Raw genomic sequence first — 23,531 nt, 5'->3', positions numbered from 1 at the left:
CTAACCCCATTCCTACTCTCCTAGTAGAACTCAGTCATTACTAACCCCGTCTCTACTCTCCTAGTAGATTTGAGTCATTACTAACCCCGTCTCCACTCTCCTAGTAGATTGGAGTCATTACTAAGCCGGTCTCTACTCTCCTGGAATGTAGTCATTACTAACTCCATCTCCACCTCCTAGAATTTAGTCATCACTAACCCTGTACTCAAGCAGCCTACGCACTCTCCAGAGTAGAAACAGGGTCGTCCGGCCAGTTCCATTAAAAATTCCACTTAACAGCCTCAAGTGCACTGCAAACACACCCGGATGGATCAAGCAGAGGACCCCAATGAACACTTATCCCCCCAAAATAACATACAAAACCCCTTGGCATAATACGTTGACCTCCTTTCCATTCCAGATATAGGGATTTTATATCTAAGTTCCCAAATTCCTTCAGTGCCAGACATAAGCAAAACTCAAACACTGAAACATGAAAAACACTGTTCAGCGATGTGCCCAACCTTGACGAAGGCGTGGTCGAGGAGCTGGCTGGCCGTCCACCTCATCCGGGGCTCACTTTCAAGGCAGTGAGACAGGAAGTCCTTTCCTTCTGGGCTTAGTCTTTCAGGGATCGGTGGCTTGTGCCCCATGCCCACTTTATACATAATCTGGAAGTTGTGTTCATATTCATGCCAAGGCCTCTAAAAGAGGGAAAAAACAGGTTTTAATACTACATGGCCTTAAAAAAAAAAAAAAAAGAAACTTTCAAGTCTTTTCAGGCACCTCAATATTAATACATGTCAGAGGCCGGCGAACTTTTAGCTACAGAGCCAAACGGTAAATATTTTAGGCTTGCGGACCACGTGACCTCTACCACAACTCCTCAGTTCTCCCACTGTGGTGTGACAGCAGCCACGGAAGGTGTATAAATGAATGGGTGTGACTGAATGCCAATAAAACCTTATTTACAAAACCAGGTGGTCAGCGTAGGCTGCCGACCCCGTGTGGGTGTTCTGTTAGCCCAGCATTACCTAAGAAGCCACATCATACGATAAAAAATGTAACACATAAAATGATGTAAATATGTCAAGAAAACATATAAAACTCAACAGTTATAGGGAATTACTACACTACCTTATTGAATAGTGAACATGAAATTCTATTAGTGCGAAGCTCTGGTTATTTTATATATCATAAAACATAACAATAAAATGCTATTTCATTCAGAGGCCGCAAGGTATAATACAGTTTCCTACTAATAACACGAGAGGTTTGTAACATCTTCTACTTTACAAAAATGATGCTGCTGCACGTGCGCATGCACACACACACGCACGCACACACACACACACACACAATGGTACCTTTATACATTTGCCTCGTTTAGTAGTATTTTCATCAAAAAATGAATTTTTTTAATAAACTTTTTAACTTTTTTTAGTGCTCATTTATCTTTGAAAGACAGTGAGAGAATATGTGAGGCGGGGGAGGCGCAGAGAGAGGAGGACAGAGGATCCAAAGTGGACTCGGCTCCGAGCTGTCAGCACAGAGCCCGACGCGGGGCTCAACTCACGTACTGTGAGATCGTGACCTGAGCCGAAGTCAGATGCTTAACCAACTGAGCCACCCAGGCGCCCCCCAAAAGATAAGTTTTTAGACTTTGCAGATACTCGGTCCTACAGAACAGCCTCATTGCCCTAAAAATCCTTGTGCTCGATCTATTCCCCCTTCCTTCCCTTTCCCACAGCCCTTGGCAACAACTGATCCTTCTACTGCCTCCACGGTTTTGCCTCTCCTGGAATGTCACGTGCTGGAATCACACTATACATATGTGGTGTTTTCAGATCAGCTTCTGTCACGTGGTCGCATGCTTTTCGCGGTTCCTCCAAGTCGTCTTCTGACAGCTCATCTCTTTTCGTTGCTGCCTAATATTCCGTTGTCCGCATTTCCAGTTTGCTCATCCACTCACTTACTGAAAGACACCCTGGTTGCTGCTTCCAAGTCTGGCAAGTTATGAATAAAGTTGCCCTCACATGCCATTTGTTGAGTGGACCTAAGTTTCTGGCTTCCTGTTTCTTTCTGTAGCTCCTCGCTTCTCAGTGTTTTAACTCCAGCTTCATACTTTTTTTATTCCCTCGTAAGAGTGCTCGAAGTTATAAATCTTATAAATATCTGGTTCCTAGTCTGTCACTCGTCTTCACAGTACTGTATCTTTTGACAGGTCACATTTTTTATTTTTTTATTTTTTTTTAAATGTTTATTTTTGAGAGAGAGACAGAGCACAAGTGGGGGAGGGGTAGAGAGAGAAGGAGACACAGAATGTGAAGCAGGCTCCAGGCTCTGAGCTGTCAGCACAGGGCCCGATGCGGGGCTCGAACCCATGAACCACGGGATCATTACCTGAGCCGAAGTCGGACACTTAACCGACTGAGCTACCCAGGTGCCCTGACAGGTCACATTTTTTAATCTTTAGTCATGGCCTCTAGTTAGCAGATATGTCCGTGGTATTGATAATAAATGATACAAGCACACGTCCAGTCTTATCAGGGTACAGAGCCCTCCGGGGGTTTGCCCCCAGGTGTGCACCCCGCTTACCTTGCCAGTCACCATCTCTATGACGACGCACCCCAGACTCCAGATGTCAGCGGCACGCCCGTGGCCTTCTCCTTTTGCGCGAGTGATGACTTCTGGAGCCATGTATGCTTTAAAAGTCACAGATACGGGGATAGGAATAGGTTATAAACACAGTAGCACACGGTAATCAAGCCAACCATGGAATTAATATTGTCTAATATTCCACATAAAAGACACAACTAATTTGCTGGGGGCAGGCAGGGAGATCTTTCTCTGAGTTATGTAATAGGAAATATCAAAAGCAACAGACATCTCGAATCAGTTTTCTGAGTGAACATTTTAAGAGGCTGAATTACTATCTAAAGGACGATTTTTGAATGACAAATCTTCAGATAAACTGTATTCACATTAAAAATGTGAAACCTGCACTACAAAAGAGGATGAAAAGCTTTATGCCACTGAACAGTCGAAACAAATTAATTACCCTTTCTGCACGTCCCTCTTAAAAGGGACAAAAGAGTGGACCGTGGTGAGGAGCAGGCCAGGTGTGGGCGTGGCTGTGTGGGTAGCACGTCCCCGTGTGTGAAGACATTCACTTACTCTTGGGTGTGCCTACCCACTCCTTTTCCTTTAGAAGGGCCGATAATGCTCCAAACTGCCTGTCTGCTTTAGACAGACATGAAACGGTCACAGGTGCTGGACAATCAAGAGGTTAGGTTCGAAAAGGAAAAAACATACCAGCCCATACCATCGTGTTTAATATACATACGGCTGAGTTTGGGCTGGAATCGTTTAAACATCCCCCATGTGAACAACAAACGATAGTGTTCCGGGGAAGAGAAGGAGAACTTTCCTCCTGCCTCTCACTCTGGGGGAAAAGGTGTTTAGAAACCCTCCTCCCTGTTCCCGGGTCGAGCTGACAACAGGGGTGATGGAAAGCCCAGACGGCAAGCGCACTGTAATGGGTCGCCTTCGCAAAGCCCGATCGGGCCAGTCCCTACCTGCGGTCCCCAGGGTGCTATTCACTTCGCCCGGCATGGTCTGTGCGTTGTTTTTAAGCTTTACGGAGCATCCGAAATCCCCGAGCTTGATGAGTCCAGACGAGGTGAGGAAGATGTTGGCCCCTAACCGGAAGAAGAAGGGCACGCAGGTGCATTTAAGCTTGCACGGTAACCAGAACTCCCAGGGACTTGCTTCACAAACTGAATTACGCAAAGCTTCATAAAACTCCACTTACAAAGATAATCACAGAAAGACTCTTAAGCCTTATTCGCAAATGTTAATACAAAGCAGTTTTAATATCCGTACAAACAGCTTTGACCGATAGGTTCTGAAGTGAAATACACGCACAAACTCTGACACTAAAAACCCAGAGACAAAAAGGAACTGTGTATATGGTGCAAATGCTGTCGGTCCCTGAAAACAGTGGGCGCGGACGGAAGGCCCGGCACACGCACCGCTGCCCCGTAGGCCGACCGAGGCCGCCCTGGGCGGACGTCACCCTCTCCCTGAAAAAAACGCTCTGCCGCCTGCTTCTGTCTCTACAAGCAACGTGCCTCGCGTACCCCAGCTGGAGTCCGGGCTTACGCTCCCGGCTCCGGGCAGCTCGAGGCTCCACGATCTCTCCGGCACCGTGCGTCCTGTGGCACCTTCCTCAAAAAGCATGATGGAGCCACTCGCGTTAGATAAGCAGCCACACGATGAGCTGACATCTAACAGGGAGTCCTCAGCGCCCCAGTGCTCCCAGGGTACGCTGTCCCCACAGCGGACTCGACAGCGCTAACTTCACGACTCTGGAGCTGGCCCACATGTGCACACTGGCGGTGCTGAATTATAACAAATGTCACAAGGACACAAGTGAATGGATTGATTCAAGGACCCTGGCTGTGCCGACGACAGGAAGGTACCATTTTGTGACAGGGGTCAGAGACAGAACAACTGCAAACAGGCAATGCCGTGGCCTGACAAAGAACCAATTAAGCAAGTGCTCAGAATGACCCCAGCAGCGGTGTCGGCAGACGGGCAGGTGGGGAGGCAAGGAGACTGGAGGACGCTGGGGATTCAGGGCAAGCCACTGCAGAGAGGGTGGACAACTCTTACACCCAGACCAAAGCAGGTTCTGGTGTAATCCATCCCCGCCCCGGGTCTAGGGCCCGGCTGGAAGTCAGCCAATTCTAGAGTGAACGTGTTTAGGCTGGCCTCAGGCTGTGTGACAGAGTGGAGTCCTTTACTCGAGGACCCATGGGAGACCAGTAATTCGTCACTTGAATTACCTCGAAGACTCCCAAATACAAAGGCCAGGGGCAAACGCCAGAGGGACAGTTCTGAGACCAGCAGGACCATTCCCCTCACGCCAGAAAACAAAAGCGCTTCAAATCAATCAGCGTGACCAAGTCAGTCATTGGCAGAACTCTATACTGGAGGAGGGTGGCGTCAATAAACGCTCTCGCCCAGGACACGGCTTCCATCTCAGACTCACTGTCACTTCACACATTCACGAGGTCCGCATGGAAATACCAAAGAGTCCGGACACGGGGAAAAGAGCTCTGGCAGTGAACGTCTAGTAAACACACAAGCTTGGCTAAATCAGCCTATAAAAATAGCAAATTTCATTTTTTTTTTTTGAAAGTTTATTTATTTCGAAAGAAAAAGAGAGAGAGCACAGGCAGGGAAAGAGCAGGGAGAGAGGGAGAGTGCGAGAATCTCCAACAGGCTCCTTGCGGTCAGTGCAGAGGCTGATGTGGGGCTGGAAACCATGAACCCTGAGATCGTGACCCGAGCCAAAGTCAAGAGTCAGACATTTCACTGACTGAGCCCTGCGGGTGCCCCGCAAATTTTATTCTTAGAAAACAGACCTCACTGAAAAGAGTGTGACCCGCAAAGAGCAGACTTATCGGCTCATGGGTGGAGACAAGTGTTCTACGTGGCCTCTCGATACCGGGCTCTTTGTGGAAGCATATTGCCAGTAAGGGTACTTCTTTGTGGAGAAGTGACGTGTGGGAGTGGGAACGAGTGTCTTGGCAGCAGCCACGTTCTGGTGCGGGGCACCAAGGAGTCTGGTCTCCGGCAGCCAGGTGAGTATGGGGATCACCTTCGTTTTAATGTTTAGTTTGAGAGCAAGAGGGAGAGCGAGAGCGACAGCGAGCGAGCGAGAGAGCGTGCGCAAGCACCCGCATGTCGGAGAGGGCAGAGAGAGAGAATCCCAAGCGGGCTCCGCGCGGAACCCACGAACCGTGAGATCGTGACCTGAGCCGAAATCAAGAGGCAGACGCTGAACCGACTGAGCCCTCCAGGCGTCCCAGGGGGTTACCTTTAATGTCTCGGTGAACTATGCCGTGCTCGTGGAGGACGTTGATGGCAACGGTGATCTGCTTTGAATACAGCCTGATGACGTGCTCCTGAAGTCCCAGCCTCGACACCTCTTCTAACGTCCCCTCGTCACAGTACTCCATGAAGATGTACATTTCTTCCTGCGGGTGGAAGAAGACGCAGCCGCGTGTTCACACGTACGCTAAGCGAAGAATCTGGAAAACGTCACAGGTCACACCCCAAAGGAATCTTCTTTCTAACGGTAGGCTACACCTGTCCTCCTCGACACTGAATCTGTCTTGTAGCAGCCATTTCTCGCTCCTGCACACAGGTGTCTGCCCGCCTCCTCTGTCTGGAATTATACAGCTGGTTGGGACAAGAACGTCTTCTCCAAATCGCAGGTGATAAGTGTCCATAAACCTCTGAAACGAAGTCTGCTATATAATCTCAGACAGGGACCAACAGGGCTGTCCCTACGAATGTATTATTAAGTACTGAAACACATCCTTTTCAGACACGAATCTGTTTGGGAAAACATTAAAAATCACCGTTCAACTTCCCCCGGAAGTTCAGACTCCACCGGGACGCTCCAAGTTATCCTCTTTCCCTCCAAGTGTTTACTTCTAAACACAAGGGGGGAAACGAATCTGAGGCTGTAACGTTCTCGTTTCACAATGGGCCCTTACACACGTGTAAAAGGAAAATCAGCGTTACTCGATAGCGCACACAACAGCGGTTCAGTGAGAACTGGGGGGAAAAAGTAACGCGCTGTGTAAGGGGCACGTTGGAAGAATCTTCTGACTGGCAGGATGGGTTTCAGTGCTTTATAATGTCGGGTTAACGACTACAGTCTACAACTTACATTTTAGGAAGAACTCCTCTAGTTTCAGAGAGAAGGCAGAAATGATGTAACTCATGGAGATTTCCTGATAATTAGGCAAAGTTACTGTGCTCTGAAATGAGAAGACCTGTGATGTAGAACAGGACTCCACCTGCGCCCTTAACTGATTCCTCACACAAAACCGTGTGACCAAAGTTGGCTTACTCTATGCAGCTCCACACCAAAATACCGAACCAGATTGGGGTGTTTGATGCCCTCAAAGATTTTCAATTCGTCTGCAGTTTCCTTGATAGTTTTATGGTCGTTAGGTTGAAATCGAATCTGTGAAAAGAAAACCGTCGATTAGCGTCAGTCCTGCCACAAACCAGGACAAGACACCTTTCGAACGCGGGGGCCGGGAGGCCGTCTCCTGACGTTTGTACCACCCAGACCCACGGGACTACGGTCATTGTCTTTGTGACTCGATTTTGGGTCTTTCTTTCCTTTGTCGGGCCACGCGAATAAAATGCGCCTGCTTTACGATACTGATGAGCGAGCAACCTGCTCACGGGATCACACTCCGAAGTGCGGACCCAACTCACAAAACCACTAGACAGTCAGTAGGCGATCACAGCTGTCTAGGTTCTGGGAAGGCAGAGATGAGAGAGGATTCTGCCCTCAGGAAGCTTCCGGCCAAGTGACAATGAGGTTGAAGGAGCAGGGCGGGGAAGAGCCACGCGGGGAAGACACGAAATGCCCCGGGAGCTGCGAAAGGGAGGCCCGGGGGCTGCGCGGGGGGCTGTTGCGCCCACACGAACGGCCGTGGCAGCCCCACACTCGTCCTCCACTCGAAGGGCTCCTCTGCCCTTTGGAGTCCCGAAGCGTCTCCCCACGAGCGACAACGGTATCCGTTTCCCTGACGGGCCTCCTCGGCTTTTCCCGGCTCCCCCCCATCCTAGCTGCAGCTGTTTCTGAAGCCGATTGCAGATGGCCCCTCCCCTGACTCCCCGCCAAGACGCTACCGTTGTCACCGTGCTCTGGGTCTTCGGCTAACTCTGCCTGCCTCCCCGGTACGGCCCCGAGCATCCCTGCGTGGGGGCAGAACCACGTGTGCACCGGTCTCAGCAGCCTCACCGGGATCCGCACTGGAGTCGGACACCCCGTTACTCTGCCGTCTCGGTGTATCTGCCCAGACGACGCAACACGGAGGCACCCGAGTTGGCTCTGTGCGCTAAGAAGGCCTCACAAACGAGCTGCTTTACCAAATCTCTGTCTCACAGAGAGCCTCCAAACAGAAGGGCCTCCGGGAAGGCCAGACCACTCACCTCCTTCATAGCCATCAATTCGCCAGTGTCGACACTGATGCAGGTGTAGACCTTCCCGTACTGCCCCTCCCCTGTGAACAGAACAAACACACTGCTCTCAGTCACCAAAGCTAAGTCATTTTAAGTCACTCAGATGTACAATACTCTTTTGAATTCTGGATCTATATTCAGACACCTACAGTTATGCTTACCTAGAGTCTACTATCGCAAGACCCAAAACGTTTCTGAATGTCCCCCAATAACCGAAAGCCATCTCTTCGCTGTGCCTTACCTGTAAATACCTATAAAGAGTAGAAGTGACTTTGGCAAACCCCGGAAGAGGTACGAAGGTGCACACTCTGAGCCCTTATGACCCTTCAGGAGGTCAGGGTCAGGGTGGGGCACGGGGAGTAGCCAGGAGTGAGCCTGTGTGCAGGAGTGGATACTGCACCAACGTATCTTTGGGGACATTAAACTAAGGGCATATATGGCTAAGACTGGTAACAGTAATTGATAACATTTCTACAGCACTTCATTGTTTCCAGTGTTTCCTGCGCCTATGGATAGTTCTACGGAAACTTCAGGGTCCCGGAGGCTCCCAGAGTCCTATATTACAACTGCGTTTGCCTCATCAGACCTAAACACTCCATAGATCGATGCATTTAAAAGAGGGAAGGATCTGAGACATCATCAGGTTCCTTCCGTCACACAATCTCCCATGAGTTATTTCACCTGGAAATGAATTAATAGGCAACGTTTTAGGAAAGACTGTCTCTATTTGCATCCAGTCTCTCTTCGGTAATGTTCTTGAGGGAACACGATCGTAAGAATATCAACTGGAACAAATGGCTAACTGGCAACTTCTGGAGTTATCAAGCAAAACCAGTCGGTTTAATGAGCCACTTAAAAATCCAAAATCTCCTCTCATATTGCTCTTAGAACACATTTTACAGATATATGACATTTGCACAAACAAAAAACCAGAACCCTCTGCAAAAGATCTGCCACGTCTATAAGAGAAACGGCTTGAACCTAAAGACGTGCAATTATTGCCATTTCTAAGAGAGGCGACCTTTGTGTCACGTTCCTCAGTTTCCTTACCAATTTTGTTTCCTCTTTGCCACTTGAAGGTCACCTTCCTCAAGCCTACGTGCATAACATTATCATAAGATTTAGGGGTATCACAAACTTGACCAATGATATTCTTTCTCCTCATTTCTCGATACCTCTTTTCTTCGAACAATCGGACCGACTTCTGGATAGCCTCTATGGGTCCTTGTTTGGAAGCAGTGTCTGCAGAGAGAATCACAAACGCAGGAGTCCCCAGTCACTAGCGGTGAGTCGACGTCCGGCAAATAATCACAGAAACAGAGCACTGCACGTGACCACTGCCGCACGGCAAGGCACAAATGAGCAGGTGTGTCCAAGAGCTCCCGGCACCGCCCCCCCCCCCCCCCCCCCCCCCCCCGTGCACAGGTACATACATAAAACACAGGCTAGTCAGGCACAGCGGGTGCCTTCCTCCCCCCAGGCTGTGGCTTAGCAACCTCCTACCTGCCTCCAGCCTCTCCTGTCTCCAATCCACTCTTGTTGGCCAGATCTGTCTAACTAGCACGTAAAGTTTGATCATGTTCCTTTCCTACTTAAATTTATTTCATGGTTCTCAACAACCTGTTTACCAAAAATCCAAGTCTTTCCCACAGGATTCGAGGCCGTGTGGAATTTGGACCCAGTTTACCTTTCCCAGTTCACTTTTACAAGTAGTCTCCTTCTGTTCTCCTACCACAGGTCCCAGACAAGCCAAACTGAACACACTCCTAGAACACGGCAAGCCGTTCCCCACTCCCAAGCCTATGTTCCCACTTTCCTGCCTGCCCGAAATGCCTTTTTCCCGCCACAGTGCCTAGGGAGTAACCTCACCCCTCGCAGCTCCGCTGAAGTACCACACCTTTCTAGCAAGCATCTCTGATGAGAAGGGAAGTCAGTCATCCCTTCTCTAGAAAAAGTCCAGAGCAAAGGTTCTGGAACCAGAATGCCTGGGATAAAGCCCCAGCCTCGCCATATTCCACATGTCTGACAATGGGCAAGTTAACTGACTTCTTCATATATCCAGTTCCTAATCTGTGAAATGGGAGTAAAATATCTTGAGTACAGAGCTATTGTGAGTATTTAATGAAATCACACATGTAAAGCGCTAAGCCTTGTGCCTGAGACACAGCAATACTCAGGAAGATTCAGCTACTATTGTTCCTATTCCTTATTTTTTCATCTGTCTCTATATCTCTAGTTCTCCAACTTATTTGATTATGAAGGACAGTGAGAAGTAACTTTTACACACACAGGTATCTAAACAACAGTTTCATAAAACAGTGAAACAGACTCCATCCTATTTTTTAAAATTTTTTTACATTGTATTTCTTTAGTAGCATTGGTTCTATATAATCTTGATTATCCGTATTAATTACAATTGTAATTGGAGTAATTTTATTTCCTACAGAGATAGAGAAAACTGGGAAAAGGATAATATTATGTTATACATAAGATAAACACGGCTCACAAGTACATGCTGTATCCTTCTTGCCTTAAGAAATGTAAATAGGTATGCGTGACTATTAGGAGACATCCTGATTTTTTAAATGCTGACTTTCCGACCCTCCTAACCGATGTGTCACAACCCCCAATGTGAAAAGCACTGCTTCATTCACGTACCCATTACAGCAGCCCTCATACCATATCCTAGCTATGTAAGAGCCTGAATTTCTGGCCAGCAAAGAGAGGACCAGGATGGCTCTGAGGTTAACGCCGAGAAGAGAAATTCCCAAAGGTGCATCATGTTCTAACTGTAGTTTCTCACTACAACCGTTTCTTTAAAACATGAATCGCTGTTTCCTCTACCTCAGTAAATGACACATCAAGTCTACTGGGCTCTGAACGAGACTTCACAGCTACGAGGCCATGGACTCCACGGTCAAATATTTCTGGGAAAGGGTTTTTTTTTCTTTTTTTTTACAGTAAAAACTTCTCAAGATTTCTCCATCTCTGTGAATGTGAACTGTAAGTCTCCCAACAGTTCCCAAGTTCTCTTGACCACAAAGTATTTGTTTTGGAAATCGTCACAAAGACCCGGTAAGCGTGGGAACTAGTGATTATGTGAGAGCCAGTGGAGACACCCTCTTGCCTGTCTCCCAGGCTCAAGCCTGTGGATCTCCTGCTCCAAACCCTCCAAACGCACCGCACCTGCCCCAGGCCTGGCCAAGACTGCATCAGGGTCATTTCCTTTTTTTAAAATCCCACCTCAGCCTGATGTGTGACCATCTCCCCATTTCCTCCCCACTCCAGGCCAGCAGCTCGCTCCACGCCGGTGTCTTCCTCACTCCTCCTTCCCACTCGCCAAACACACCAGCAGCTCAGGAGGCTGCAAGGGCTGCCCGCCGTCCCTGGGTAAGGCCTTAATCCATCATTGAAGACCGACCATGGTCTGACTTCCCCCAACACCTTCAAGATCATTTCCATTTCCGGCTACACTGCCCCATACAGCTGCTATATTCTTTAGACACTGGGCCTCCAGGTGTGTTTTTTATTCTGTACTTTGCCCCCTGGCTTGATGCAAACCTGTTTTTTCTTTAAAAGCCAGCTCAAGCCTCACTCCTCCATGAATCCCCCCCCGCCCCCGGCCCCAACTATTCTCGGCTTTGGTGGGCAACATACTTCCACGGGGCGCTGAGAGGTAAGAGTACTGGACTCGGAGACAGCACTGTACGCACGGTGGTCCTAGCTCTGTCAGTTATCACGTTCACCAAACTATCTGGCTTCTCAGAAACTTTATCGCTTAACATAAGATAGGAACAGTTACTCATTTCACAAATATTAATTATATACCTATCACCTACAAAGAATTATGCCAAGGGCCCACTCAAGGTGACACATAGAATTAACCATCACATGTATGCTTAAAGAATACAAAGATGCATAGAACACGTTCCGGATCCAAAGGAGCTTATAATTTATTAGAAGAAATAGGAAATGTATACAAACATGCTACACACAAGAAAGTGATGTCACAGGTCTAAAAGAAATCACTAAATATTAATTTAGAAGGTCTAGTAATTCAAAAGCTAACACGTTTTAGCTGAAACTATTCACTCGATGCTTAAACGTTTTAAGTTCAACATTCTCTCTCTTACCTTTAGTCTGGCTGATAAGTGTCCGAAGTTCCCAACTTCTTCGAGCTGACCCACTTGAATCACCTTTTGGATATGCTGGTTCTGCAGGAAGTATGTTTTTCACACAAGTTAAGATTTACGACACAGACACAGCTGATGTAATTGAGAGCAGGACTGAAGTGGTGAGTGGCAATGATTAGTTACCATCAACCTGTCCTTTCTGGTAATTTCTAGTTGAGGTGAGTATGAGAAGCTGTCTCTATAATCAATTCTAGAAAAGTGTACCAAACGAAGAAGCTGCCCGTGGTGTTACATGACTTTAACTACGTGAACTTTCCATAAGTAACAGACAAGCAATACTGAGCAGACGTTAGATTGTTTAGGGACACCCCCCTCCCCCGACACCTCAAGAGGCCTTGCCTGGTAATAAAACCTCAGCATACCATTAACACACACAGTGTCAGTTTGTTTTTTTAAGCGGATGAGAGTGCTTGGCAATTAAAGTATCAGAGATCATGATCTCTGATACAGCTAAAAAAGCTAAAAAAGGCATCTGTATTAAAAAGCCAGCATGCTGAGCATCAAATGTCTGAGAGTGCTGCCGCCTCTGTCTTACTCTTCACTTCTTTCTAAGGCATCAACAGTGGAAGCCGGTGAAGTGAGGCAGAGGATTCAGCCGGTCGGGGTCACAGCCAAGGCCTCACACTCACCATCGCGCTCCTCGGTGGGGCTTGAGTGGCGGCTCAAGGACCGAAACTGTAACTCCGCAGCTATGGAGGCCAGCCGGTCGTTCTCAGGGACGCTGGAACCCCTGTTTCGGTATTGTTAAAAATTCAGCTATCAATTCAATGGAACCGCAAGTGAAAGCTCCGTGAGATTCTCCTAGAGCGGTGATTCTCAACTAGGGGTAATTTCTCCCGCTGGGTACACTGGCATCTAGCGAGTAGAGGATAATTCAAAGGACGGCCCCAGATAACGAATTATGCACCCGGAACAACAGTGCTGCTACTGAGAAACCCTTCCTGGAGCTGGGAAGTCAGTCGGATTTTTATCCTCCACTGCTGACACGTGAGAACCTGACTGTGTTACGCTGTTTTAAGTTAAAAACAGCAAAAATAAAACCAAAACAGTATTTATTGAAGTGCTATTGACTTGTGTAGAAAGCTCCATCATTTCAGCCCAAGATGGATAAAAATTATTAGTCAAACTGGCTAATATTTAAAATTATGATCATACTATATATTTATGGGCTTAATTCCATTTAAAATGTAAAATTATTACATGATTCAAAGATTTCAAACCTCCTAATAAGAAAATGGAAGGAAACACCTAGTGACTTTTTAAGCAGTAGCCAAGCAAAGGTGCAGGACAGCAGGAAGCTTAGCATGGAAAGAACAAGGTTAATTTGCTGCTTCTCCAGAGTAAAGTGAAGTGTGTTTAGAAATCCAGAATGAATCCAAAAAGAGTAAAGCCCAGAATTAAATAAGGGCAGTGTTAAAACTGTAATTCAAACAATCCACACTAAATACGGCATTAGTTTATTAACAAGTTTAGTATTTTGTACACGAATGATATTGTGAAGTATGGTAGCATTTATGCTCTTTTTCATGATATGCTGAATGGATTTAAGGCGACATGGTCTACTGAACACATGTTCACAAATGGCGCCGTAGGCAATGCTTTTTTATTTCCCTAAACTCTCAAATCCAGTGTAACACTTGTAAGTCTGAAGAGTGGGGGGCATCCTCTGTGCCATGTAGCTCATCAGAGAGTCCTGACACCATCTCCTGGGAACAGCACTGATGCTGAAGTAAAGAAACACACGACTCCTAAACCAAGGACACGTCACTCAACACGCCTCTGTTCCTGATTTCCCAGACATGAAATCAGCCGATTCCACACCCTCAGAGATCTTTGCTAGGGCAAAAGGCAAAAAAATATCCTTAAATGAGGTAGCGTGCCGGTGAACGTCTCACTACCCGCTGTGACTCCCAGTTTCAGCGGCGGGACGGCCGGCTTGGCAAAGCCGTGAAAAATTAACCAACGGTCTCGCAGACCGCTACGAGCCAGTTCCAAGGAGAACAGCGCACGAAAGTTTTATCAACAACGTCAGGTAAGTGAAGCCCAGCCTGTTCCCTAAGTCAAACCCAACCAAATCAAAACATTTCCGGGATGCCCTGGGGCACAGTGACAACTCCCGGGGCAGGAACCCAGAAAGTCTCTGAGATGCGGGGGGGGCCTGCACGCCGTGAGGCTGGGGCGGTCCTGCGGCCCCGGAAGTTCCAGCCTCGCGAGAGTTCCCCACAGCGCACTCGCCAACCGAGGGCTGTACACACTGAGGCTGCGCGGCAGCCGGCCACCCCGGGGTCCGCCCCGCAAGTTCCCGTCAGCCGAACTGGGCAGGCGCAGGTCCGGGACGCAGGAGGGCCTCGCTGCCCTCTGCCCACGGTCACACGTACGCCGCCATAGAGTCGCGACAGCCTCATCCTCCGGAAACAGTGGCCTCGAGACGGCACACTGTGACGGCAGGGAAATCCCTGCGTGTCCAGAAGCATCATCGGGAAGATGAAGAATACTTACGAGACGCTGCTCGTAACATGCTGAAAAAGCCTAAGACAACGCACAGGAAGGCCAACCACACGTACTTGGCCTTCAGACTAGTAACATCCGCTCAGCGTACCACTGCCACTCACAGATGCCTTCGGCCAGACTTCATGACCCTCGAGAACTGGGGCCCTCCTCCCCCCTCCCCTCTGCAGTTCTGCAGGAATGTTGTGAGGACGCGGACGCGGCAGGCGCGGGAGCCAGCACCGCCGCCCTGGTGGAGTGTTCTGGAGTCTGCACTGGGGGGGCAAGTCGCTTCCATTAACCCCGTGTGACACTTGTATAAGAAGCATTGCTTCAAGAACAGTATCTGTAAAGGTCTGCCCTGCAACGCTCTAAACATTAAGTGAAGAAGGTGAAGGGGAGTCCGCTTAGGGTTAACTGTTAATTGTTTTAGTTGACAGCTTAAGCTGTAAAGTATGTGGAATTTTTTAGGTGATCTGTTATTTTAATGAAGGAGAACAATGGAACCACAGAAACTTTAGACTTCTATAAAGTACGTCTAAAAACAAGTTGGTGTGTCTTAGGTTCTAAAACTGTACGTCATCTTTCTGCCAATGACCTCCTCGTATCTCTTACGAGCACCGAGTTTCTTTACGGTTTTGTCTGTTTTGATTGGATTGCCCTCAACCCCTGGAGTTTGACTCTATCACCACGTGTATCCGAAGACGAGCACAGAGACGGTGTGTCCCCTCTGCCAGACGGAGGGGTGTCATGAAGAGTGACTGAATGGCTTTTCTCCACTAAGTGTAGGAGACTTGGCTGAAATCCTCTGTCAGAACGACTAGAACGGGTGCAGAGACTTCGTGCAGGAGACCTCCGTTTTCAGGAGCTCGCCAGCGGTCTGACCGCTCTCTCCAGAAAGGACGCTTTTCTCCGTAGAAGATACCAACCTCACGAACTCACTTGTCCACTCTTATACACTACTTCTAGTCAATGATTATATAAATGAGGAAAGCGGGTTAGGAAAGTGACCCTCCTCAAAAACAAATCCCCACCGGAGGGTATTAACTAGATGCCATCTCTGAACCAGTACGGGGCGGGACCCCTGAGGAAAGGCGCTACTTGCCCAGATTCTCCTGTCCCCTTCGGTGGGAACTAGGTTCTCTCGTCCGATACTCTCTCAGTGGACTTGTTACTGGTCATTTTGGTTAATGTTTAGCTCCAAAGAAATACCGATCAGGCACACTGTCTCCTCGTGCTGCTGGGCGCGAGAGCCTTTGAGTCGGGACACCCCACGGGCGAATCCCAAAGCCCAGGCCACTGCGGACGTGCACAGGAGGGGGACCCAGGGGACATGGAGCCGGTGCAGGGTGACTACCTGGTGTCATGGGCACCGCTGATGGGTTTGGGCGGCACAGCGTCGCTGCCGGAGGGACCGGGCCGGCCGGCGGCGGCCACAGTGACGGCAGCAGCAGGGCCGCCGTGGCTCCGCGCGTCTGAAGGCACGCTCCGGGTGCTGGCACGAGAAGAGAAGCTTCAGGAACACAGGTGAGGAAAGGGAACGGACTCTTGAATCGTTTTCAGTTAGAAATAAAATAGGGTGAGGAAGGGAAAAATATTTAAAAATATAAAATGCAAAGTTTTCTTTGAGATTCAGGTCTAAGTATGAAGAAGAAAAAAACTCATTATTTTGAAAAGTAATTGTGGTCTTCTCCTAGCAAATACTGTCAAATAAAATTAACTTTTAAAAAGTGATCCTACGGGGAGAGAAAATGCTCACTCCCTCAAGATGCAGAAATGCCACCACATTCGAGGGAAAGACTTGGTACGAGAGTTCCAGAACTCACGGTAGTATTTAAGTTGCTTTGAGGTTACATAACACGCATAATAGTCAAGACTGAAAAGATCATTCCAATTGTTTCACCACTTCTAAACTGACGTTTAGGATGGTTTTTCAAATGTTTATTATGCTATGCACACTCACATTTGATTTCCTAAGGTCATTTTCAAAGAAAAGAAAAAGAATTATTCCAAAGCCGGTCAGCATTTAGCAGCCTGAAGTTATAAATAAGCAGAGACACTAAGTTATCTTGAAAGGAACAAGTCTTGTAAACTTGCATGTCTTTTTCTCTTGCAGCTAAGGCACTGTGGTGTATTTCAAGATAAGGCAACAAAGAGCTTTTAAAAAAGGCTGAAGGAGGACACGGAAGGGATACTTAGTTACAGAGCAAGCACCCAGGAGCCCAGAGAGTGAGAGCATGCACGTCAGAGGAGGAGTCATAAAGCAAATGACCAGCTGAGCACCAAATACCTGAATCCCTCTGGAGTCGGGATAATCAGATGTGGGTTAGGAGGGTCACTGTGGCATCGCGGCACCTTCACGGGACGGGGACTGTTCCGATGGATGGCTGCCAGTGACAACGGAGACAAATGCAAAGTGTTAAAGGGGTGGACAGAAGATGCCGAACCAGACAACTTAGCAGAAACGGGATGGGCCTTAATTTTGCTGGTGACCAAAATAAATCCATTACATGAGTAAGAAAATCGTACTATACCTATGCTCATATTGGGGAAAACATCGCTTTTTAAAAGTTAGTAAAAGTTACATCACACAAACTTTTAGCCGTTGAAAACATTTCTTAACATCCCGGAAAAAAAGTACACAACGGATGCAGAACAAACAACGTGGCCCATGTTAGAGACCGCACCGTGGCAGCTCCAGTGAGAAAGGGCTCTTTCTGCTGGCTACACTTTTTGAAAGATTCTGGTCCATGCTGACGCCTCAACAGGCTCTGAGTCAGGGAGGGTCGCTGTCATTTTCCTGAGTACGTGGAGTTTTATTTAATTCTTTTAAATCTAGAATGAGGAGGACCAGGCACAGTTTAAACAGGTTATTCTTTTGTTCAGAACCCATTTTCTTCTCTTCTTTGTTTAAATATTCTGGCAAAAACTGGATAAAATTTACAATAAAAATTTAAAGGGATAACCTTACCTCATGATTACAAAAACGCTGATAACTGTCCTTTCCCCGTAACTAGACAGAGCTAGTGTTGCACACGTATTAAATTGTCTATTTCACCCTGACATGTTGTCCCCTTACTTCTGACTCCGTTTTAACTCTCCTTAATTTTGTAAATGTCCTATTTTCTTTTTATGTGAATAATTTTACTCCACGTGTTTTATTCACTCCATATATGCTTTGTCCTAAGTGGAAACACTTCCTTCTTCATGGTTTTGGTTTCTTTTCAGTAACATTACACAGGAAAGACAGCAGAAGTCCCCCAAATGGAGAGATCTGAAGGGAAAACTTGCAAAATAAAAATCAAGCAATTGTTAAGAAAAAAGTCAAGCAATTTGTGCCTCTGGCTCATTATCTCAACAATTACAGTAGTAAATGAAAAAACTCCAATTGTAACAAAGATAAAAAGAAACAAAACAATAAAAATGCCTTGGAGAGGATGGTGATGTCTTTAATTGGTGGTATCTTTAATTCGGCAAACGTACTGGGAACTTCTGAGTCAGAATCTGCTACACACTTTCCCCATAAAGGTATAAAAGAAATACCTGCTGCTAAAACACATGTCCCCAAGTCTTACGTTCCTCATCACAAAACAGAACATTTAAGAGTATATACAACCAACTGCTGAGAAACTGCTATTTTATTGAAAAGAAAATCCGAACAGCCAATAAAAGGAAAATAGATGCTCTAATTTCACTGGCAATGTTTACTAGAGAGATGTTTTTCAGGGAAAAAACGAACAAAACAAATGTCCCCAAGGAAATGGTGCAAAAAATTGCAATACCCCCATCATGGACAAAACGAAGCCGCTAAAGAGAATGAACCGGATCCATTCCTATTGACAGGGAGGAATTTCTACGATTGTCAGATAAGAAAACCAAGAGATTACTCTCCGATGTGATCCAGCTTTTATACAGTGAAGCGAACGACCCTATCCACGCTTGTGTGATTACAGGAGCAGAGTCACACACAGCAGAACGCGCCCGCGCAGCTCCCCGAGCACACGGAACCGAGGGGAGGCCACACACCGGGCCGTGCTCCGTGGCTACGAGCGCAGAGCCCAGGGAGAGAAGACGGTACACAACGGAACGACAGCTGGTGTGCTCTCCATTCACTAACTGCCCTCGTAAGGGAAGGGCACAAAACGAGATGCGGACGGCTGCCGCGCACAGGACACTACAGTTTACAGCTCTCATGACCTTACTGAAGCCTCATTAGCATCCGGTTGTAAGCATTTGCAGAGGAGCCTCTGTGATGTTGGATGAGCGGCCCCAGGTCAGCAGGATGTCAGGCGATGTGACTCGGCCAGTGCTGTTCCCAGCAAGCCACGTGGCCGAGGGGACAAAGGGCATCTCAGGCCCACAGACGGCACTGCTGACCCACTGTCCCACCAGCAGTTTGCAGAGAGGCATGTGAGTAATCAGTGATGGATCGCACGTTAGCCGTGATTACCCAGCAACCGTGGGAGGATTGCTTTTTTTTCTTTTGTAATATTCTTCTACCTTGAAATTTTTTCTGCATGTACATTTTCTACATTTCTCTATATACTCTTCCTACATTGTAACTTTGCCACCATGGAAATGATTCCTCACGTAGGGAAGACTTTAAAGAAGTGATTTTTACTGAATTATTGATGGTGTATTCTTAGTGAAATATTTTAGGAGATCAGAAAATCAAAGCTTTTAGGATAATATGATTAATCAAAAATTTGATAAGAATACAGAACACCATAAAATTGTAACCTTATATAAAATGTTCACAGAGTTTTGTAAATGGTGACTTTCATAACAGCCTTGGGAGAAAAGCAGGTATGAACTGAGTATACTGTTTTTTAAGTATCTACTTATTTTTGAGAGACAGAAAGTGCATAAACAGGGGAGGGGCCGAAAGGGAGGGAGAGAGAGAATCCCAAGCAGGCTCCATGCTGTCAGAGCAGAGCCCAGTGCAGGGCTTGGAGTCACAAACCGTGAGATCGTGACTTGTACCAAAATCAAGAGTCGATGTTTAACTGACTGAGCCACCCAGGTGCCCCCTGAGAGAATTTTAAAGATCAAGGAACCAAGCATTAAAACCCAGTGTACTCAATTTTCTATAGCTAGCAAATACCCTTTAAGATATAGTTCCTCCCACTCGAGAAATTTACCATTTATGAATTATTTTATTTTGTGTAATTTAAACTGTTTTAAAATTACTAAATTTTCATTTTTGGATGTTTATTGCATATAAATAGAGTTTTGCTTTTAGTTACTATCTCAAGAATGGGGTAAGGCACGGCCTTTTTCTGATACATATTTTGTTGTAAAGTTTCAACATACTCCATAAAACAGTATGTTAACTATAATTGAAAACTCTAATTGAAGTACATCATAGCATAACTTGTGTTTTTGTCTTTTTAAGTAAAATCAAATAAGAATTTACTATGTTAGTGGGGAAACAGGTACCGTCTCAGCTGTGAAAGGGGAACAATTACACTTGCCCCCCTCCAGCAGGAAAGGCCCTTCCTTGCTCCTTAACGGACAACTCTGTCTCCAAGTCTTTCCTTCCCAGAAGAAGAGATTTTAAGGGGGAGAATAAAGTGTTGGTGTGCAAGAAATAATGAACTAAAATGTGTAGTTAAGACTGCTGGCAGGCAGTGAATGCCGTGTGCTGGCATTTTAATCTTCCTGCTGGATTTGGAAGGACTATGGTCTTCTCCACAGACACACCTCATTCCTGTAACTTTCACTGTCGTTTTCCGGAATACCATTGAAGAACTTCTCTACACCGGGTAAACGGCCACAATTACAGGATGATGCGCTTGCCCAGACCAGGAGGTTCTAGGGGAAGTGTTCTAACTGCCATCTTACCAAGGTACAAACCTGTAACAGGACTGTGCGGCTTTCCTATCACATGGCCAATGCATTCATTCATCAAGGCTTGAAGACTCTGGAAACCCGACGAAAATAGCAAAGAAGAAGGGGAATGTACATTCTCTCAATTAGTAAGTAACACAAATTAACCTTTCAGTATATTTAAAAGAAACATGCTACCCTTAGTCAAGATTTTCAAAGTTTGTTTAAAAGAAAATAGCTATACACATAAATTAAACACAAATTGCACATAACTTATAATGATAATACATACAATTCTATTTTTAGGAACAAAAACAAATTCACATTCAACTCCCCATAGTGCAATGATGTGCACAAGCACATCTCTACTACTTGAGGCTAAAATGAATGAATTCACATGCTGAACACCATCTTTTGGAACTGATGGAACGTACTGGAATAAAAGTGATAATATTCAACATTTGGCACTACCCCCTCAAATGGCACATGCTCGTGTGAACCAGCTAGTCCCTCGTTAAACTGCCAAAAAGCAGCAACTAGTAAGCCAGCAATTCATAAAATCTGAAACTGACAAATATTTTAGAAGTGCTAGGCTTCCCAGCTATCCACGGACTTAGCCAGTTGGACACTATTGTTATGAAAAGAAAAGAACACGGAATTTCTTACTATGCTATTAATAATAGAGTGCTTTTACTTTAGCATTATCGTTACAATTATGAAAATAATATTTAAGAACAGCTATAAAAAATACACAGAAATAGTAATCAATTCATTTCTTTAATGAAAACAAAACAAAACAAAACTCTAGAACATTCCATACCAAGAAGTCATCTTCTGGCAAAGCTGAAATAAAGGCAGGTTCAATGGCTTGTAGAAAATCAAAACCTTGGGTTGCCCACCTGTTACATGAAAAAGTTCAATAATCACAAAACCAAGAAAATACTGTAGCAGTTTTACTCTATACAATACTGAAATGTCATGTGACTGGAAAATTATGGTCTAAGAAAAAAACATACCTTTTGGGGATGAGTAAATTTATAGCATGTTTTGTGAGAAAAGGATAAACAACTTCTTCATAAAGGAACTGGTTACCAATTTGTTTCCATTTACATTAATAACAGGCTTAAATTTCATGAGGGAGGGAAAAAAATTAGCATCAGGAAGACCTGTCCAGGGAGAAAGTGAACTCCCTTGAAGTTAACTCATTATGGAACGAATTCTGCTTTTAAGTTTTCCAAGCACTATGGAGTTTGCTGTGCTAATAGTTCCATTTAAAAACAAAACAAAGCAAAATCCTGATGGCCAAAGAGTTCAAAATGCTCCTTTTTGTGTCAGCTGCTCCGAAATCTCACATACAATATGCAAACGGAATATTACCAATCCCATATCCCTTGTATTCCTGCATCTTCCAGCTGCACAGGCTGCTCCAACACTCACACTCACACATGCTCACGCACTCACAAACACATACACACGTGCCCGCTTGCGCGCGCGCTCTCTCTCGCTCTCTCTCTCTCGTCTCTGCTGGAGAGACTGGACAACTGAGTTACTTGCAGCTCCAGGAAACATGTCCTTGGTCATTACCTGGGTCTTGTACCTCGACCGCTCTCACATTTAGTTAGGACGTAGTTCATCCACTTCCGGGCAAAGCTTATATATTTGTCTCCTATCTTCTGTCTAAACTCTCCAGACATCAAACGAACAACTTCTTTATGATACTGTAAGAAGATTTTGTGCATATCAAAATGAAGAAGAAAATAACGATTATACAACTATCTCAACGCTACAAATGCCATGTCTGTTTAAAATGTCATTTTTCTAAAAACAAAAAGCAAAGTCTAATTAAAATTTACACATTTCAAGAACATAAAAAGTTACAGATAACGTAATATCTTAAAGTGCGGCTTCACGATGTTTCATTCGTAAGTTGAAATTACAGACGTACTTTCGTGACAGTAACCATCTCATAGAAGGTTTTGAACGCAGAAAGCTGTTAGCACAAAATAAGAACCGGGCAACGACTGGCCAGTCTAAAAGGAAACCAGCATTTCTGATAGTCAGCAGCGTACGATGAGACGTGCCTGACGAAGCCGTGATTCCCATCAACAGTCTGACGCGAGTGCGTCACGGGGCAACCGCAAAGCTACGCTGCGCTTCTCCTCTTGCTCTGTACCCACCTCGAACCCAAAGTTGTACCCCTGAATCATCGCCTCGCGGTAGTACTGCTGCAGCGTGACAGACTCAGATTCGTCAACCTCCGCGTCAAATTCGGAAGTGAACATGTGGTCCACTCGGTCGATGGCATCGCTTATTCTGTTGCAAAGCTCTAGCGCGTCATTCTAAAGAGGCCCAAAGCATAATGAATACAAACCAAGCAATCACCTAATACCTACTGCATTTTAGAGGAAGACTCCTTTCGTCATCACAGACGTCAACCACTGCAATATATTTTAGCCGTATCTATTCTAGTTATTCAAAAATAAAGGATATTTATTTACTTATTTTCATGTTTGTATTCATCATTTGTATTAGGTCTTAACATCTTATGAAATCCAAGAGGAAAAATAAATCCATTTAAAACGATAATGTCTAGGGGCGCCTGGGTGGCTCAGTCAGTTAAGCGTCAAGACTCTTGGTTTTGGCTCAGGTCATGATGTCAGGGTTTGTGAGTCTGAGCCCCACATCGGGCTCTTCATTGATGGTGTGGAGCCTGCTGGGGATTCTTTGTCTCTCCCTGTCTCTGCCCCTCCACTGCTCTCTCTCACTCTAAATAAATAAACTTAAAAAGAAAGAGAATGCCTAATTACTATGTGGTCTCTAAACAGACGCTTTCCTCTTCATATTTTGCACATCAACCACCAGCTGCTTTCCCCCCCCCGGGGCGGTTGTTGAAGTGTAAGTGTGGTTTCAATCCAACACGTGAACCCTGTATTGTCCTTCTCATCTCCCTGCTGCTACTTGCTAGCAGCCTGGGGGTTCTCA

At 46.0% G+C, this 23,531-nt stretch overlaps 1 protein-coding gene and 1 long non-coding RNA gene across 14 annotated transcripts in view; one reads left to right on the top strand and one right to left on the bottom strand.

Moving 5' to 3' along the window:
• MAP3K4 (mitogen-activated protein kinase kinase kinase 4) overlaps positions 1-23,531 on the bottom strand; it is a 113,443-nt gene that overhangs the window by 1,818 nt on the left and 88,094 nt on the right. For 2 of the 12 annotated variants that reach the window (XM_049654540.1, XM_049654544.1), the window contains exons 12-26: positions 22,727-22,888; positions 22,134-22,267; positions 21,370-21,448; positions 20,565-20,643; positions 17,011-17,107; positions 16,078-16,215; positions 12,863-12,963; positions 12,174-12,254; positions 9,091-9,282; positions 8,011-8,081; positions 6,911-7,027; positions 5,867-6,026; positions 3,558-3,680; positions 2,578-2,684; positions 67-683 (exon numbers count right to left, since the gene is read on the bottom strand). In XM_049654540.1, the coding sequence (XP_049510497.1) occupies positions 459-683; positions 2,578-2,684; positions 3,558-3,680; positions 5,867-6,026; positions 6,911-7,027; positions 8,011-8,081; positions 9,091-9,282; positions 12,174-12,254; positions 12,863-12,963; positions 16,078-16,215; positions 17,011-17,107; positions 20,565-20,643; positions 21,370-21,448; positions 22,134-22,267; positions 22,727-22,888 (1,866 nt within the window). In that variant the 3' untranslated portion in view covers positions 67-458. Of the gene's footprint in view, positions 1-66; positions 684-2,577; positions 2,685-3,557; positions 3,681-5,866; positions 6,027-6,138; positions 6,288-6,727; positions 6,819-6,910; positions 7,028-8,010; positions 8,082-9,090; positions 9,283-12,173; positions 12,255-12,862; positions 12,964-16,077; positions 16,216-17,010; positions 17,108-20,564; positions 20,644-21,369; positions 21,449-22,133; positions 22,268-22,726; positions 22,889-23,531 lie in introns of those variants that run through there. The other 10 variants (XM_049654542.1, XM_049654543.1, XM_049654541.1 and 7 more) reach the window with 10 other exon arrangements.
• LOC125939037 (uncharacterized) lies at positions 9,756-17,016 on the top strand. 2 transcript variants are annotated; one of them, XR_007462911.1, is made up of 4 exons: positions 9,756-10,150; positions 11,329-11,430; positions 12,180-12,334; positions 16,837-17,016. It is a non-coding gene; the product is annotated as an uncharacterized LOC125939037 (long non-coding RNA). The 2 variants fall into 2 exon arrangements; XR_007462910.1 differs by lacking the exon at positions 16,837-17,016 and adding an exon at positions 12,787-12,868.

This window comes from Panthera uncia, assembly GCF_023721935.1.
Source record: "Panthera uncia isolate 11264 chromosome B2 unlocalized genomic scaffold, Puncia_PCG_1.0 HiC_scaffold_24, whole genome shotgun sequence".
Classification (NCBI taxonomy): Eukaryota; Metazoa; Chordata; class Mammalia; order Carnivora; family Felidae; genus Panthera; species Panthera uncia.
The sequence above is the reverse complement of the archived record's forward strand: the minus strand, read 5'-3'. Positions and strand labels throughout refer to the sequence as shown.